Below are 19830 nucleotides of genomic sequence, written 5' to 3' on the forward strand. Positions count from 1 at the left end.
AAAGAGACAAGGCACCTTGCAGTGGGAAACAGCCATGCTACAATTCCTTCTTCATCTTCCTAGGATTTAGGATAAGCATGCACACATATCTGGCATGTTTTCAAGCTGCTGGGCCAGGACTCATGCAGCCAGCCATATGGGGTCCAGCTTCCTTAACCACCAAGCCACAGGGCCACCCCTAAGTTGTAAAGCTTGTAGAAGACAGAAGATGCTCACATCAGGAGCTATAATGTGATAAATATTCCAAAAGGAGGGAGGCATGAAAAGGGAATGCATAATCATAAAGACAGGAATGGGTAAGTGCAGCTGGGTATAATAGCACTTCAGGAAGAGCACAGACAAAAGCATGGTGATGTGGAATATTACATCCCAGTCATTTCTGGCTCCGTATGCCAACAATGAAATGTGGATGTAAAGGCTATTCAACTCAGCCAGATCACGAGGGGTAGGATGAGAGCAAAGGTCTGATTTTGTGGTAGGTCACTGCTAAATTCATAAGAAGGTTGAAAGTGAATCCTTAGCAACATCCCATTCCTTCCCCTTCTCGTTTTAAACTTCCAAATATCTCTACTTCTTCTATATATTCAGGAATGCTATGTGAGTTCAACAAGGTCTCTCATCCTTTCATTCTCAATCCTAAATCTCTAATGATAAACACCCATCATACCTACTTTTCAGTTTTTCAAGCTCAATCACGCTCTTCAGTATCTCTAAGCCTTATTACATGTTCTTTCTTCATTAGAACATACTCCCTCACCCAGTACATGATTATTTCCTGCTTGGCGTGTTGTCTCTTCAAGAAAACTTCTCTCCAAGCCCTGGTTAGCTGCTGTTCCCAGGTGCTCCCATTGAACCCTGCACTTCCTACATCAGTCTGTTATAGAATCTCTTCCCTATTTGTCTGTACTGAACATAGGATAAAATACCTTTCGTGAAGGCACCTCCACAGTAGATATTGCTCAGAAGATGTGTGTCTTCCACTGGACACCTCTACAATCTCCTAGGGAGAGACATGTACCCTCCTACTGCTCTGGCAAGGTTTTCTCCGTTCTCATCATCCCTGTCCCGTCAATGGCTTTTCATGCTAACTAACCTGGAGGCCCCAGGTTTATTTCTTCATTATTTTTCTTCACTTTACACTATCAACAGTATGACTTGACAGTTTCAACCATGACTACTACACTAGACCACTAACCAATGTTCTCCTCTACATTGTAAAAAAACTACCAAAAACTTTTCAGAACAGTTGTTCGATCAAGATCTGTATTTCAGGGATATCATGTAGCAAGTACTGTAAAGACAAAGATAGGAGATAAAATACCAGAAGGTTGTTTCAATTGTCCATGATTAGTGAAGATGCCTGAACTAAGAAAACAGTAGTAGGGGAAGAAAAAAAATAAAAAAGACATACAAGATATTTGGGAGTAAGAATCAATAAAGAATTGGCAACCAATTAGGGTAAGGGATGGGAGAGAGGTAGAGGTAAAAGAAGATCTAAAGATAAGTTGGGGCCAGCAGGTAGGGGAGCAGTTGAGGTGCTGAACTCCCACATGACTGACTATGGTTTGGGTCCCAGACCTGGCAGCTTACTTCCTAACTCTGCCCCCCACATCAAATTAAAAACCAGTAAGTAGAAAATAAATAAATAATTCTAAAAAAAAAAAAGTTTAGGTGACAAGATTCATCCAATCACAGCACTCTTAGTCAGCAATCACAGCATTCTTAGTCAGCAATCACCTCTGGATGAACAATCAAGAAACCATGAATTACATATCTACACCTAAAGTAATAAGAGAATAAAGTAAAGAAAACAAGACAATAAAACTAACACACACAACTAGTCAGTTAAAAAATAAAACACTGAGAAAAAAATTCTTGGTTCTCTCATTAAAGTAAATGAAAACCATACATGCAATAAGGAACAGAGAACTTACAAATACTATCTTACTAAAACAGAATTTTAGAGCCCTATTTATTATTGATGGGATACTCAAAAAAGGAAAAAGAAATGGGAGCTTTTATAAAAAGCCCCCAACATAAATTGTCATGATATTTAATACTTTATAATCTCTGATAATTATGTTGAGGATAAATATAGAAAACACATTAGGCAACAAGGAAAGAAGACAGGTGGGAAAGATATAAATAAGAAATAATGTATCTCTAAGCAAAAAATATCACCTTTGGTGCCAGCAGGTGGCATGGTGGTTGGGGTCACTGAACTCCCACGTGGTTGACTGCAGTTCGAGTCCCAAACCTGGTAGCTTGCTCGTGCGCGCTCTCTCTCTCTCTCACTCTGTCCCTCTCTGGTCAAGGTGAAAAAGTTAAATAAAATAATTATTAAAAAAAGAATAATACTACCTTTCCTATATAGACTTTACGGTGTGGTTATCACTATAATTAATTCTTGACAGCAATATAGTTTATTTGTTTAGAAACAAAGATTTTTTCAGTAACTAAAGTCACTAGACTGTCCAGTCTATAAAAATTAAACAATTAATACTCACTTTGATCTGCATTTTGCTTCTTAGAATTCTGTCCTTTGGATTTCAAGCCATATCCCATTTCTATAAGCACATGGTTTAAAGGCTTTCCTACAAAATGATTAAGAAAATATACCTCCCATGAGATTCTATATAAGGCACTACAGGAAAACTCTAAGAAACAAGTCAATCACACAACTCAAGACACTAGCTATTAATACACTGGTATATATTTTACTAGTTCAGATTCTATGAGTAAAATAAAATAAGTTCAGTTAATGCCTGGCCTTAAAAATTGAGGCAATGGAGACCAGCAGTTGATGTAGCGATTATACCGCTGGACTCCCACATAATTGACTGTGGTTCGAGTCCCAGACCTAGAGGCTTGGGACATGCCAAGTGCGTATACATACATTTCAAAATCATGAGAGGAGAACAGAAGGGATTGCAGCATGGTCATCACCCCTCAGGGGTTATTTTTTGCTTTCTATCTGTCTCTCTCTTTCTCCCCCTGGTGAGTGCATGCGCCATATAGCAAAAATGTCTTAAAAAAAAAATTGGGACCAGATGACATAATGATTACACCACTGGACTCCCACATAGCCAACCACAGTGTGAGTCCTGGACCTGGAAGCTTGAAACTCACACCAGGTGTGTGTGCATGCATGCCCTAAATCTTGAGAGGGGAATGAAAGAGAAGGGACTATAGAATGGCCATTCCCCCTAGGGAAGTAATTTTGCATTTCTGTCTCTCCAGAGAGCACATGTGCCCTATAGCAAAAATTAAAAAATAAAAATTATTAAAAAAATAATAATTGAGGCAAAATTCCCAGTCACTTGACAAAAAATTTAATGAAAGGTTTCACTTCAAAAGTCTGAATAACATGAAATACTCAGTTATCACCTCACATAATTAGAATGACCATTTATGAGAACAACACTACGTTTAGTTCACAAGACTCCTTTTGTGTAGATGGACAGTACAGCTGAAACAAGAGCTCGTCGGTATCAACATAATGTCAAATTCCCTCAAATAACATCCAAAAGCTGAAATCATAACATGAAACATACATATCACAGAAACAAAATGAATAGATCTTATACTTAATTTCACCAGAGATTAGCTGCATTTTCTACCAAGTCACCTATGACATCAGTATATGGACAAAACAGTAGATTAAAGTAGATGGGTAGTATCCTGTAAACTGAGAGGCGATTGTACACACACTACACTGTAAGAAGCCACTTCAAGGGACCAGCAGTTGGCGTAATGGCTATGTCGCTGGACTCCCATACAGTCAACTGTGGTTTGAGTTCCAGACCCGGCGGCTTAAACTCACACCGGGCACATGTGCATGCATGCCCAAGATCCCAGGAGGAAAAGGGATTGTTGCGTGGCCATCCCCCTAGGAGGGTGATTTCTCACTTTCTGCCTCTCTCTGTCTTTCTGGCAAGCACACACACCCTATAGCAAAAACCACCTCTCAAAAAAAAAGAAAAAAGTCACTTTGAAATAAATATGAAAAGCAGGATTCCAAAGGGCTTTTATTTCCACAACTTAAATACTATATACTAGCCAAAATGCACTTCTGTGAAGTGCTGAGAAGTACTGAAAAAAAAGACAAATGAATCCACAGAAAAATTCAACAACTTCTCTCAGAAAAGGAGTAGAAACCGGAAGTGGGTTTATAAGGGTGATATAAAAAGGATAATACAGCTATCTCCACATCAAGTCTGAATCTAGCCCTATAAGCCACCTAATTCCATGAATTTGTCCCACATCTTAGAACTGCCAAATATAAGATTAGGGAGGGCCGAGGCTTTATTTTCTGTCACAATCTACATGACGCCAGAGAAATTGACTTGGTCTCACTTCATATTCTTTTCTAAAAATACTAAATGACATATTAAGTGATCAATTTCAAAAGACAGACAGCCTCAGATCTTACCTGAACTTGGCAGCATAACATCTACAGCAAAGGTAACCACTTCTCCTTCCAAGATGTCCACAATCTTCATCGAGAGGTACTGCTCCATTAACAGTGATTTCATGGTTTTGATACACTCGCTGCTCCAATTCCCTTCTGCTGGGACAACATCAGCCACAAAGCACTTTATGGCCTGAAAAATTGTGTGCCAGTTACTTACAGAAATCAGTATTAAAAAGAACTTGTTCTATTTAAGAATCTGAAAATTTTCAAAGATAATATATTTCATGCTGAAAAGCTTATTAAAAATCTGCAAGCAATAATCAGATGAGCAATCTTAGGTATAATTATTATTTGTCTCTCTTGGAATACTAGGGACCAGCAGGTGGTGTGGTGATTATGGTGCTGGACACTCCCACATGGCCAACCATAATTCGAGTCCCAGGCCTGGTGGCTCGCTTTCTCACTTCTTTCTCTCTCTCTCTCCCTCTGTGTGTGTGTGTGTGTGTGTGTGTGTGTGTGTTTCTCTCTGGTCAAATTAAAATAAATGAATGAATAAATTTTTAAAAAGTTAAAAAAAAAGAACTCTATTCACAATGCTTACTTTTGGCACTTGGCACTTTAAGCATGAAAAATTCATGTAAGGATAAGTTATCCCTCAATAAACCTAGATTCAAACCGTTTTTAAGTAATGTAACTACAGAAATAACTGTTTTTAAAGAGCAGATTGACCAGATGTACCTTAAAATGTTAGTTTCTTACCTGAGACAGTAATTAACTAAAGCATAATAAAAAGTAGAGCCAAGATAACCAACAAGTGTTCATCTACATAGTAAAGAAGATACCCACCAGTCCCATAACATGACAGAAATAGAACAAACACTGTGGTAATCGAAACATTAAAAGCAGCTTCTTTGGGACATTAGGAATTCAGAAAGTAAAAGAAAAACTCACACAAGGAGGAAACAAGTCAATGTTTCTGTTTAGTTGGCGAATTCTGTTTACTGGTATTATTTCTTCATTTCCGTAATCAATATATAAGACATGCGCTTTTTTCTGCAGCACATCAGTATCTTGTATTACTGCTCTGTTCCAGGTCTGAAAGAAATATAGCACAGATCGTGTATGAAAAACTAAAATGTGAAATACTCCAAAATCCAAAACTTTTTGTGCACCAACATGATGTTGCAAGTGCAAAATTCCACACGTGACTGCATGGGATGGGTGGCAACAGAAAAATATCCTATAGATTACCTACGGGATACGTGTATTAAGGTACGTATGAAACAAATGAATTTTATGTTAAGATTTGGGTCCCATCCCCAAGATCTCTCATTATATACCTGCAAACGTTCCAAAATCCGAAGAATCTAAAATCCAAAACACTTCTGGTCTTAAGCATTTTCGATAAGGGATGTTCAACCTATAGGACTGTTCCAAAACAGCATTTCACCATCTTAAATCAAAAATCCCTCAACCAATCTACATGCAAACAAACGCTCCTGTTCTGTTCTGAGGTACTCAATTAAAAAGTCAACTTAATTTTCTCAGGATCTTGCTAAGAAATCACTAAAACTGTCTAATTAAGCACTACTCTGAAGCTATTCTATGCCAGTGGAAACACTAACACCTCAGCTACACAAACATAAGCTCTAAGACTAACAGTCTATAACTGGCAATCTTGAAACCTATGAAAGGAGCTAAGGGGGCAGGACAGGAGGAAGTAGACTGGACAGAGCTTGGAATATTAAGAGAAACAAGGCCATGATCAGCGTTTGGCTTTAAGACATCTAATGCATCATTAAAAACTCTGGTGTTGATGAGCTGATATGACCAAAGAAAGATACAACATTTTATTAAATAATTCATTTCATTAGCAGTTACCTGATCGACAGTGTACTGGGCAACACAAACTTCTCCCTTTACAGGGATATAATCTTCTTCATGCGCCATATTTGCATATGTTTCTTTTAAGCTCACAGTGAGCTGGTTCATGTATTCTACCACTTCTGAAGAATACAACTGCACATAAAAGTCACTCGGATGCTTGAATTCAGTAACTGTACCCTTTCAGAGAAAGAAAAGATTGAATAATTCATTGAGAACACAAGCAAATGGGAGTTTCTTAAAGCTTTTCTAGATATCAAGAATTATAGACAGTTTTTTTTTTTTTTTTACCAACTTTATTAATTGAATGAGACACATTTTGTATCAACCTTGCAAATTCAAATTAAAAATAGAAAACAAGGGGGCTGGCTTTGTGCCCTGGTGGTTAAGGCAGCTGAATCCCACGTGGCCAGCCACTCAGCTGGAGTCCCTGAACTGGTGGCTTGAGAAACATGCCTGGTGCCTATGCTTGCATGCCCCAAATCCTGCCAGGATGGAGAAATGGAGAAGAGATCACAGAATGACCACTCCCCATGGGGGAAGGGGCTTTCTTTTCTCTTCTCATCTCTTTTCTCTTGCTTGTCTTTTTTCTGGCAAGCACATGTACCCTCTAGCAAACAGAAACAAGGAAATTTTAAAAAGCTATAGTTCTTTGGATCTCTGTCTATGAAAATTAAACTAAACAACACATACCTTTATCTCCATGGCTTTCTTGAGATGTAGATTTCTCAATTCTGAAAACATAATTTTCTCAGCACAAGTGGCTGTATCTTTAGTAACTCCAGGTGGATAGTCGCTATCCTTTAAGATATATATATAGATACAAGTTACTTATAGGCACATTTCATTGATACCATGGCTACTACTACTGGTTGTCAGAAAAGTCAGGATGTATTTTCCCAACAACCCAATCTTTGTTGGAACTGTGGCCATGACAGTCTGCCTCTTAGGCCTGAATAAGAACACAGAGCCAGGGAAGACCTCCGGAGTCACTAACATCCACTGTGTACAGGCAGCAAGCACTACACTGCGGGTCACTGAAGGATGAGACCGTGACGGTGAAGATAAAGTCGAATCTAGGCATTTTTTTTTTAAAATGGGTGGTAATGGTGGGGGGGGGGGGATTTGCATGTGTTAATCTTTTTGTAAGAGTGAACATTAGGGGACCAGACCAGCAGGTAGCATAATGATTACTTCGCTGGACTCCCACATAGTTGGCCATGGTTCAAGTCCTGGACCTGGTAGCTTTAAAATTCACACCGGGCACGTGTATGCATGCCCAAAATCCCAAGAGGAGAAGGGTCTGTGGCATGGCCATACCCCCTGAGGGGTGATTTTTCACTTTTGTCTCTCTGGCAAGTGCACGCATCGTATAGCAAAAATCTCTTTAAAAAAAAAAAAGAATATTTAAGGAAGTCAGATTTATTTTTTCTTTAGGCAAAGGATAGGAGCACTTAGAGAAAGCTAAGAATCACCCGTGAGTTGAATAGAACAAACGTTTTTCAGATTACAAACAATTTAGGCCATATAGTTATCTATCAATAAATGAGGACCAAAAAAAAAAAAAAAGCTCCTTACACAGATAAGTGGGCCCTGCTAGAGTGTAACACACAAAGCTGGAGAACCCGCGCATGCTGTGGCCGCAAAGAAAGGACTCTTTAAACAGTCCAAGGAGTTTTACACTGAGGCGCAGCCATCTCAAGTCCTTTTATGAAAAAGACTGGAAACAATTCTTGAGGCTATTCTCCAACAGTCATCGAGGTCCACCACTAGGGTACACAGATTTACTTGACAGAAAACGGTTTTAAATAAATACAGAAACAATTCAAAAATAAGTCTGAACCATTTTATTTAGCTCAAGTCATCGTAAGTCAATAAAAGGGAGTCATACTGAATTTATTCTAAAGCCAAAGATTAAGTATAGCATACCTCGTTTTTCCCTTCCATGTTCTTTTTTTCAAATGGCAATTTATTATTTTCAAGTTTGTGACAACTGAAATAAAGCAACCAATTATTAATACTTTTAACACAGAGGTAATTAGGGGCCATAAATCATAATTATGCTAAATTCTCCATGAATGAAATCCCATTAAGACAAAAACAGCATCCATCGTGGCAGTAAGGAGAATCACAGTGGTAGCAAAATAAACAACCAGGGCTGACTACACAATGGCCTGCCTTGTCTCTGGGCAGGCCTGCTTCTCTCCAAAGCCACCTCAGCAAAGGGAGATCATCTCTAAGCCTCAGTTTTCTAAGCTATAAAATAGAGATGCACAAAATTTTTGAGGGCAAAATTAGGTATTACTTATAATAGATAAATCCTACGGAAATAAGGTATTTTTAAAAAGCAAACTCAAGAGACATTGTGCGAGTTCCGACTTATTTAAAATTCAGGAAAGCACACATGATTAAGAGTAAGGCGTTCCTAGGCCTGCAGGTGGTCTGATGGTTAAGGCAGCTGGATCCTATATGGGTGACTACACATTTCAAGTCCTGGACCCAGACGCTTGAAAAACATGCTGAATGTATGTGCACGTGTGCCCAAAATCCAAGAGGAGAATGGAGGGCAAGGGACTGTGGCGTAACTGTCTCTGCTGTTCTGCTGGAGGCTGATCTCTTTCTTCCTTTCTCTCTCTGGCAAGCACACATGCCCTACACAAACTTTAAAAAAGAGGAGGACGAAGGACTTCTAAAGCTCTAACCAAAAAAAAAACAAAGAACAAACAACAACAACAACAAAAAACTCACTTAAGGTTCTAAATCTTAACATGTACTATCTAATAAAATTTTATTCATGAAAATGATTGTAGACTTGTTCACTTCAGCCTTGTACACTTTGTTCTGACTCAATAAATAAGTAAAAAGCAGTAACTTCCACATAGTTCTGTTGTGTTTAACTGATCAGATATACATGCTACTTCATTCTAGGGGCCAGCAGGTGGCATGATAGGTAAGGTGGCTGGATTCCCACATGACTGACTGCTGTTTGAGTCCTGGACCCTGTACCTTCAAAATCACACTGGGCTTGTGTGAGTACACGCCCAAAATGCCAAGAGCAGAATGGAGGAGAAGGGATTGTGGTGTGGCCCCCTTACATGCCAAGGGACGATTTCTCACTTTCTCTCTCCCCTTTTCATGGAGCACATTTGTCCTGTGGCAAAAACCTTAAAAGAGGTAGAAAAAATAGATAAAGGAGAAGAAAAGTCTTCGTTCTCTAATGAATACAAAGATCATGAACACTTACTTTTGCTGAACAGGCTTGCACACAATGCTGTGTGCTGACCAGTCTTTTCTCTGACATGCTGTGGAACAGTAGTACGTTTGCTTGCACTGGGAACACCTCAGCGACCCTGCAAACACAACCCATACCACCACCAAGGCTTACACCAAATATAAAGACTGGAGACATAGCTTCCCTAAAATAAAGACTAGGGTACATGTTACAAAACAATCAATCAAAAGAAACACCAAACTCTGTTGTAGTGAAAGTGGACTTTTGCACTGGATTACGAAAAACAGACTGACTGAAATGGCTTATGGGATGTACCATCAAAACAGAAAACAAAACTAATGAAGAGAATCACTCCTATAAAACCCAATTAGGGGACCAGAAGTTAGCCTAATGGCTATGTTGCTGGACTTCCATGTAGTCAACTGTGGTTCGAGTCCTGGACCCAGTGATTTAAACTCACGCCGGGCACGCATGCGTGCATGCAGAAGATCCTAAGAGGAGAATGGAGGAGAAGGGATTGCAGCATGGCCATCCCCCCTGGGGGTGATTTCTCGTTTTCTGTCTGTCTTTCTGGCGAGCACTCACACCCTATAGCAAAAACCTCTCCAAAAAAAAGAAAAGAAAAAACAAAACAAAAAACCTAGGAAGCTTTTGAAGTATTAAAAAAAAAAAAAAATCCTACCCATATCCGATTGAAAAAAAAAAAAAAAAAGGTTATCTAAAAAATAAATAACTACCAAACAAACAAACAAAGAAAAAAACCACACACCCAAAACAGGCTGGCTTTATTTTCGGGGGTGGGGGGAGGTTCTTGCTATAGGGCGTGTGTGCTCACCAGAAAGACAAAAAGAGACAGAAAGCAAGAATCACTCCCTGGGTGGATGGCCATGACACAATCCCTTCTCCATTCTCCTCTCAGGATCTTGGGCACGCACACAAGCCCGGCCTGAGTTTAAGCCACTGGGTCCAGGACTTGAACCACAGTCGATAACGTGGGAGTACAGTGACATAGACATTATGCGCAATGCTTGTCCCAAAACAGGCTGGCTTTAAAAGCCTCTACCTTAAAAGAAATAGAAAAAACAAAGGAGCTCAATATCCAAATAGCCAATAATCATATTTAAAAATTGCTCAAGAGGGAACTGCAATTAAAACCACAAGATACCACAGGTAGGTATCAACAGTGTGAGGTGAGTGAGGAATCTGGACCTCTGTCCTAACCTAGCAGTAACAAGGCAGCCCACCTCATCCCCTGATGGAACAAACTGAGTCAGAGGAGGCCAGCAGAAACAGAGTTAAAATATAATACAAAGTAACATAACATAATACTCAGTGTCCTAGTTACAACAGAGAGTAACTCATACCAAGAACCAGGAAAATCACAAATGAATGAGGCAAAAAAAAAAAAAAATATATATATATATATGTTGAAAAAGAAAAAAGATGTCAGCATCCTCATGCCCTTGGGAAGGGTGTACATAATTAAAACGACACCACCAAATGTTGATGAGGACATGAATGAACCAGGACTCGTCACCAATGGGAATATAAAAAACAGGACAATTACAATGAAAAATGGTCTTTTTTAGTTAAAATATACCTACCCTTTGACTCAGAAATTCTGCTCCTAAGTACATACCCAAGATAAATGAAAACATATATCCACACAAAAAGTGTAAAAAAATGTTTAGAAAGATCTAGTCATCATAGTTCAAACGTAAACGCGCCCAAAATGTCCAGCAACAGAACAGATAAGCCAATGATGTCAAAACATAACATTATATGTAGTAAATATATGCAATTTTATCTGTAAATTTAAAAAACAAAAAAAAACTCCAACAACAAAACTCCCGAGAGGAGAATGGAGAAGAAAGGATTGCGGCGTGGCTATCTCCCCATGGGGAGTGAGGGGTGATTTCTTGCTTTCTGTTTCTGTCTTTCTGGCGAGCGCACGTGTCCTCTAGCAAAAACCTCTCCAACAAATAAAAAATAAAAATACCAATAAAACGAGGAAGCAAGAATAGGAAGGTATGGCAGAATATGGGTGGCTGTTGAAAAAAAGCAGGTGGCACAGTGGTTGTGGTGCTGGACTCCTACACAGTCAACTGTGCTTTGAGTCCTGAACATGGCACCCTGAAACTCATGCCAGGGGGACCAGCAGTTAGCGTAATAGCTATGTCGCTGGACTCCCATATAGTCAACCGTGGTTCGCGTCCTGGACCTGGTGGCTTAAAACTCACACGGGGCACATGTGCGTGCGTGCCCAAGATCCCAAGAGGAGAATGGAGGAAAAGGGATTGAGGTGTGGCCATGCCCCCTGTGAGGTGATTTTTCGCTTTCTGTCTCTCTCTGTCTGTCTGGCAAGCGCACGCACCCTATAACAAGAACCTCTCAAAAAAAAAAAGAAAAGAAAAGAAAAGAAACTCACACCAGGTGCATATGCACCCAAAATCCCAAAATGGCAGAGAAGGGACTGTGATGTGGCCATCCCCCTGGGGAATGACTTCTCATTTTCTCTCTCTCTGTCTCTGGTGAGCACACACACACCCTACAGCAAAAAATCTCTCTTAAAGAAAAGAAAGAATATAATTAACGGGAGGCCAGCTGGTGACGTGGTATGAGTTCCAAACTTGGCAGCTAGAAAAGCACGCCAGCACGTGTGCATACATGCCCGAAACCCCAAAAGAAGGGAAAAGTGGAGGTGAAGGGATTGTAGCGTGACTGTTCTCCATGAGAAGTGCCTTCTCACTTTCTCTCTCTCTTTTCTCTTCAGCAAGCACACATGCCTTCCGGCAAATTAAAAAAGAAAAAAAAAATAACCAACGGATGCATGACCCATATACACTAATCTACTTACACTTCATGTTGAAAACTTGCTATAATAAATGAATTTTCAAATGTAGAGAATAATCCAACAGACGTTTAGAGAAATATGCTTACCAAACAGGCCACAGCGATGGCAAGTTGTTGACCTGAGAGGAGGTCCTAAGGAGTTGAAGAGCACTGGATTACTTATGGACAAGGAATTCTCAACCAACTTGTGTAATTTTTTTGACTTTGTAGGAGGCACATTCTTGCAAGGCTTCTATTAAAATAGAGAACAACAATATCAGAACTCAGTACTTTCCCTTTTAAATACTAGACTTGAGACTTCCTCAGATGTGCTTTTCCCCATCCCTCCTGTTAAATACAACTAAAATCCATGAATTTAAATATAAAACACAGGACAATTCTGCAAGGGGGAAGAGAAGGCCGCAGACTGGCTAGGAACTGCAGACTCAGAGAAAGACATGGCAGCAAGTTCTCTCAGTTTTCTTTTTTGCCTCATATATCCCAGACTGGGTGCTGGAGAAGCCAGCAACCCAGGAGCACCAAAAGGCACAAACAAAAAGAGCCCTAACATAAACCTGCTTTCTCTAGTCAGAGGACCAGGAAAAATTGTGGCTGCAATCCTGACAGCAAAGGCCCCAGGAAGCTGTAACAACTTGTCCCACCCCTGTCATTCATGTGGTTATCAGAAAAGACCAACAGAACAGGAAGCCAGCACTTTATTCCTACAGATGAGGAGAGGATACTCTCTCTATGGAGACCACGTGGGGAACCTGGACTTCCACCTGGCAGTATGGAGGTGGCTCCTACACCCACCAGGTTTCAGAGGAAGCATAGAAAGTGGAGAGTCAGGACTTCTCACCACCAATCAATACTGTCAAGTTCCACTCGATACCCCCTATCTGCAATCTTCTCTCACCTCACTCGTGCCAGTATAGACGGTACTGAATAGTTTTAAGGTACTCACCACGGGAGGCATCAGGTGAGTTCTAGTGAGAAGCTGGAACTCCCACCCTTACCCAGCAGAAGGTGTCAAAGTAAGCCAAGTGGAGAACCCAGACATCGAACCCCACCTAGCAACAGCAAGGCCGCAGGCCTCTCCTGGATGGAAGTGTCAGAGGAGGCCAGCCAGAACAGGAAGTTTAAACACAATACAGCATTGTAAGACCCAAGGTACCCCAGTTACAACAGAAAATAACTCATAGCAAGAACCAGGAAGATCAAGACTGAATGAAAAATTTAAAAAATAGATGCCAACATCAAGCTGACAGAGATGTTAATTTATCTACAAAGATTTTAAAGCAGCCATGGACAACAAGTAATTGTGAATATGCTTGAAACAAATGAATAGAAAATCTCAATAAAGAAATAAAGAACCAAATGGAAGTTTTAGAACTAAAAAATATAATAACCAGGGACCAGCAATTGGCATAATGGCTATGTCGCTGGACTCCCACATAGTCGATCGTAGTTCGAGTTCTGGACCCGGTGGCTTATACTCATGCCAGGCACGTGTGCGTGCATGCCCAAGATCCCGAGAGGAGAGTGGAGGAGAAGTGACTGCGGCCTGGCCATCCCCCCTGGGGGGGTGATTTCTGGCTTTCTATCTCTCTGTCTTTCTGGTGAGTGCACACGCACTATAGCAAAAACCTCTCAAAAAAAAAATATATATATATGATAACCAAAATAAACAAAACAATGGCAAGCACAAGAGCAGAAAGACCAGAGCAGAGGAAAGCATCAGTAAACTTGACAACAGAACAACAGAAATTGTCTAATCTGAACCACAGAGCGTAAACGGGCTGGGGGAGGGGAGAAGGAACAGAGAGCCTCAGAGACAGGTGGGAATATGGGAGTACAACAAAAGATCTTGCATTCACATCTTTATAGAGTCCCAGACGAAAGAGAAGGTTGAGCTGAAGAAGCACTCAAAGACAGCTGCCCAAACTTCCAAAATGAGATAAAAGACCTAAATCCACAAATTAAAGAGTGTGCGTGAACCCCAAACAGAATAAACTCAAAGAAACCCACACCAAGACACACCTTAGTCACATTTCTGCAAAGTAAGGATAAACAAATGAACAAAAATCTTGAAAACAGAGACAAAAATGATACCTTCCCTGTACTGGGAAAACAAAGCAAAAGACAGATTTTTTTTTTCTTTTTTTTTATTATTAGAGACAATGGTGACCAAAAGTAAGTGGCAAAAATATTTTCAGGTTCTCAGAGAAAAGAATTGTTACCAAAGAACCTTTATCTGAGGAAAATATCCTTCAGGAATGAAGGTGAAATCAGATATTCTTAGATTTAAAAAAAAAAAAAAAACTGTTGACAGCAGATCTATCCTAAAAAAAAAAAAAAGGCTAAAGGAAGTTCTTTAAGTAGAAAGTAACTAATAAAGGCGAAAACACTGGGTAAAAAAGGAAGAACACCACAACAAGTAAAAAATACTGATAAGTACAATAGTCTTTCTGTCTCTTAAGTTTTCTAAATTATATTCGACAGTTCAAAGAAAAATTATAACACTCTCTGGAGCAGTTTTAAACTTATGTGGATAAAATAAGACAAAGGCCAGCAGGTATTGCAGAGGTTAAGGTAGCTGGACCCCATATGGCTCACTGAGCGGTTCGAGTGCGCACGGTTCAAGTTCCAGACCAGGCGGCTTGAAAAACACAGAGTGCATGTGCTTGCATGCCTCAGATCCTGAGAGGATAACAGAGAAGAGATTGTGGAGACACTCATCCCTGGAGGGCAATTCCTTACTTTCCCACCCTTTCTAACAGTTTCTATCTCTCTCCAGTGAGTGTAAGTATCCTATAGCAAAAATTTAAAAAAATAGAAAAAAGAATTTAAGACATAAATGGATGAGGGCAAAGGGATGTAAAGGGTGGTAAGTTGTCTACATTATATTCAAACCGGTAAAATGATGACTTTAGCATACTATATTAAGTGGTATATACTGTAATATCCAAAGTAATCACTGGAAAAGTTAATCAAAGACATATAATCAGAAACACTATAGAAAAAAATAAAAATAAATTACAAAAAATTGTTCAAGGAACCCAAAGGAAGGCAGGGGAAAAAAACCTAGAAAATAAAACACAAATGGCAGACGTAAATCTTCAAATATCAATAATGACACTAAATGTAAATGATATAAATATACCAATTAAAAGATAGATGGGCTGAGTGGATTGAAAAATATATGGGGCCAGAAGGTAGTGTGGTGGTTGGAGTGTTGGGACTCCCATGTGGCTGTGATTTGAGTCCCAGATCTACTGCCTTACTTTCTCGCTTTCTCGCTTTCTCTGATGAGTGGACATAGCAAATTTAAAAAATTAATAAAAATAATAAAATTAAATAATTTAAAAAGCTACCCAGTTACATGCTATCCACAAAAAACTTCAAGTGTAATAATACAATAAAAATTCAAAAACATGTAAATGTTAAAAAGAGCAGTGGCTATAATTAATATTAGATAAAAGATTACAGAAGAAAATTACAACACACAAAGGAGAACATTAGGGTAACAAAGTATCAGTCCAACAAGAACACATAGCGATCCCAAATGTGCATGTACTGAAGATGCAAAATATGAAGCAAAACTGAACTGAAACAAATAGGAGATTCATAATTATGGAGACATCAACAGTCTTGTCTCAACAACTGATCTAACTAGATATAAAATGAGCAACAATACCGAACTCAACACTACCATCAACCTACAGAATCTATTAGATATGTGTAGACCATCAACCTACAGAATCTATTAGATATTTGTAGACCATTTTATCCAGTAACAGCAGAATGTACATTTTTTTCCAACAGTACATACACTAAGATCATATCCTGAGCTATAAAACAAATCTGAACAAATTTAAATAACTGACATCACGCAAGTGTTCTCTGACCACAACAGACTCAAACTAAAAATCAGTTGCAGAAAGATACCAATCTGCAGAAAGATACCAATCTCCAAACACGTGGAAACTAAATATGAAAGAAACGCATACGTCAGAGAGGAAGTCTTGAGGTAAGTAAAAGATCCATTGAACTAAAAGAAAATGAAAATACAACATATCAACATTTGTGGAACACAATTCAAGAAAGCACTGCTGATAGGGAAACTTACAGCACTACATGCACATATTATTGTAGAAAAGAGGAAATTTCTCAAATCAATAACCCAATTTCTTATCTCAAGAACCTAATAGAAGAACAAAATAAGAACAAAATATGCCCAAAGAAATTAGAAGAAATAATAAGATAAAGATCAAAGTAGAAATCAATCAACTTTAGAAACAGAAAACTTAAGGGGGGAAAATCAATGAAACAAAGATCTGGTTCTTTGAAAGGATCAATAAAACTGATAATTCTCTAACAAGAAAGGCAATGCAGAAAAGATGTAAGACAGAAAATTACCAACAGTATGAATAAAACAGAACATCATAACAGACCCTATAATACCAAAATAATAATACTATGAACTTTATGCATGTAAATTTACTGTAGGGCGGGTGCCACCATGCCCTATGCACATGAATTTAACAATGGAGACAAAATATGAAGTTGATTATCTGAATAGACTTGTATATGTCAAAGACATTGAATCAAACTTTTAAAACATTCCCTAAAGAAATCTCTAGGCCTAAATAGTTTTTCACTGGATAATTCTACCAAATTTTATAAAACCTCTGTTCAATGGTTGGCCTTACAGCTAAGCGGTTTAAGGGAGCCAGATCCCACGTGGCCAACTGTGGTTTGAAACCTGGCCCTAGTGGCTTGAAAAACATGTTGGGTACACTTGCATGCATGCCCCCAAATCCTAATGGAATGAAGAAATGGAAGAGAAAGAATTATGGCTCCACCATGCCCCATGGAGGGTGTGTGTGTGTGTGTGTGTGTGTGTGCGCGCTTTCTCTCTCTGGCAAGTATATGGATGCTTTGGGAGTTAAAAACAAAACAAAACAAAGCAAAACCAAACCAAACCAAACCAAAAAAAACTTTGTTCCAGTAAACAGGAAGGAACAGTTCCTAATTCATCTTCCAAAACTAATTGTGTCTTGATCTTCAAACTACACAAAGATGATAAAAGAGAAAACCACAAACCAAAATCTCTTAGAAATGTAAAAATCCTTATCAAACATTACCAGATAGGCCAAGCCATAGTGGCACAGTAATGGTTGAGGTGGCAGGACACCACTGAGCAATGCCAGGGCCACATGTGAGGCCCAGATGGAACCTGGGTTGACCTGAACACCGCAGGCAGCAATCCTGGTTGGCTGGGTAACTGAGAGAAGAAAAGCAGTATGGTGGGACACCGTCAATTTTACCTGTTTCTCTTTTCCTGTACCTCATGAATTTTAAAAATAAACGAACTTGAGGAAAAAATATTACCAGACAGAATTCAGCTCAGGATAAAAATAATCATACGCAATGACCAAGCAGAGTTTCTTCAAGGATGCAAGGCTAATTTCTCAAAATATCAATGTAATCCACCAAATTAAAAGGCTAAGGGGAAACGATCACTACTATATCAATGAAGAAAAACCAACTGATGAAATCGAACACCTAAACCACGATAAAAAAGCAAAGTAGGAATAGAAAAAACTTCATCAACTTGCTAAGAGCACCGACAAAAACCTACAGCTAATTTACACTTGATGCTGAAAGACTGAATGTTTCCTTCCTCTCCCTTTTTCCCTTGGGAATGAGGCATGTCCACTGTCACCTCTCTGACTCGGTATGGTGCTACACTTCTTGCCAGTGCAGTAAGAAAAGGAAATAAAAGGCACACATACATAAAGGGCAGAAAGAAAACTGTCCCTTTGTTGGATGTTATTGCCTGTGTAGAAATTTATAAGGGCTCTAAAAAAGATTTCTATTAGGTTGTCAAAAAGGCAAATTTTGGCTTTCCTATGCAAAAAATGCATGACTTTTCCAACAACTTAATAGAATCAGTGTCTCCTGCCACGTCACAGGACCCAAGATAAATATATGAAAATCAATCAATTTCTATCTACTAGAAATGAACATAAGGACACAGAAATAAAAAGTAACATTTATAGTCACTCAAAACAACACTTAAGTGTAACTAACAAAACATGCACAGACGTGTAAGCTGAAAACTACAAAGTGTAAGAAATTAAAGAGCTACATAAATAAGGCAACTTATCATGTTTATGAAATGTTTGTTTATGGATTGGAAGAGTCAACATGGTAAAGATGTCAATAATTCACAAACTGATATACTGGTTTAATGCAATTCATATAAAAATAGCAACAAGATTTTTTTGTACATAGGGATAAGATTATTTTAAACTATATTGAAAGCAGAAAAAAGAAAAAAAAACTAGAAAAGCTAAAACATTTTTGAAAATGAAAAAGTTGAAAAATTATTCCACCCAATTTCAAGATTACATAGATCTAATAAATAAGACTGCATGGTACTGGTGGAGGGACAGAAGATCAATGACTGACATACAGATAAATGGAAAATAGTTCATAATGCAGAACAGACCTATATGAATATGCCAAACTGATTTTTGATGTAAGTGCAAAAGCAATTTAGTAGAAGACAAACAGGCTACATCTTCAATGACTGATCCTGGAGCAAGTAAACATCCATAGGCAAAACCTATTAATCAAAACTTTTAAAATTTTCCCTAAAGAAATCTCTAGGCATAAAATAGGTTTTCACAGAATTTTACCGAATGCTTAAATAATTAACACTAATTTCAATTCAAAATGAATCAAAACTTAAATGTAAAATGTAAGACTATAAAACTTTTTAGGAAAAAAATTGGGAAGGATGTAAAGTAGCAAAGAATTCTTAATACCAAAAGCATAATCTATAAAAGAAAAATGGGTCAATTGCACTTCATTTAAATTAAAAACTTTTGCTCTGCTAAAAACCCTATAATAAGAGAATAAAAAGACAAGCTAGAGTAGGAGAAAATATTTGCAGATACTTGACAAAGGACTGGTATCTTAAATACATAAGTAAGTTTGAAAACTTATCAGTTAAAAAATATCCAACTAGAAAATAGACAAAAGACAGGAGGAAACACTTCACCTAAGAGTGTATGTATATGTATGTATGCATGGGTATATATGTCATATGTGTATATATATGGTACATATATATGGTATATATGGTGTTTGTGTGTATCTATTACATACAGGTAAATTAGTGAATGAAGAGATAGAAAACATCATTAGCCATTAGGAAAACGCAAATTAAAACCACAATAAGGTATTAGTGCATACCTATGAGAATAGGTAAGATTTAAACACTCAACATCCAAACTGGTGAGAATGCAGAGAAACCTGGTCCACTCATTATTGGTGAGAAGGTACAAGGGTAGAATCAAATAGATTGGTACTTAATTAAAAAACAAAATATGCAACTCTGTCATACAATTGCATCCCGGGAGTCTAAGATTAGAACAATGAAAACTTATGTTTACGT

At 38.4% G+C, this 19830-nt stretch overlaps 1 protein-coding gene across 1 annotated transcript in view; it reads right to left on the reverse strand.

Moving 5' to 3' along the window:
• The window catches only part of TDRD1 (tudor domain containing 1), a 77661-nt gene that overhangs the window by 38297 nt on the left and 19534 nt on the right, over positions 1–19830 (reverse strand). The window contains exons 4-11 of the mRNA XM_006162761.2: positions 12471–12615; positions 9543–9648; positions 8228–8291; positions 6992–7099; positions 6296–6478; positions 5366–5509; positions 4433–4604; positions 2508–2594 (exon numbers count right to left, since the gene is read on the reverse strand). Of these exons, the coding sequence (XP_006162823.1) occupies positions 2508–2594; positions 4433–4604; positions 5366–5509; positions 6296–6478; positions 6992–7099; positions 8228–8291; positions 9543–9648; positions 12471–12615 (1009 nt within the window). The remainder of the gene's footprint in view (positions 1–2507; positions 2595–4432; positions 4605–5365; positions 5510–6295; positions 6479–6991; positions 7100–8227; positions 8292–9542; positions 9649–12470; positions 12616–19830) is intronic.

The sequence above is a fragment of the Tupaia chinensis genome, unplaced genomic scaffold (assembly GCF_000334495.1).
Source record: "Tupaia chinensis unplaced genomic scaffold, TupChi_1.0 Scaffold140534_1, whole genome shotgun sequence".
Lineage (NCBI taxonomy): Eukaryota > Metazoa > Chordata > Mammalia > Scandentia > Tupaiidae > Tupaia > Tupaia belangeri.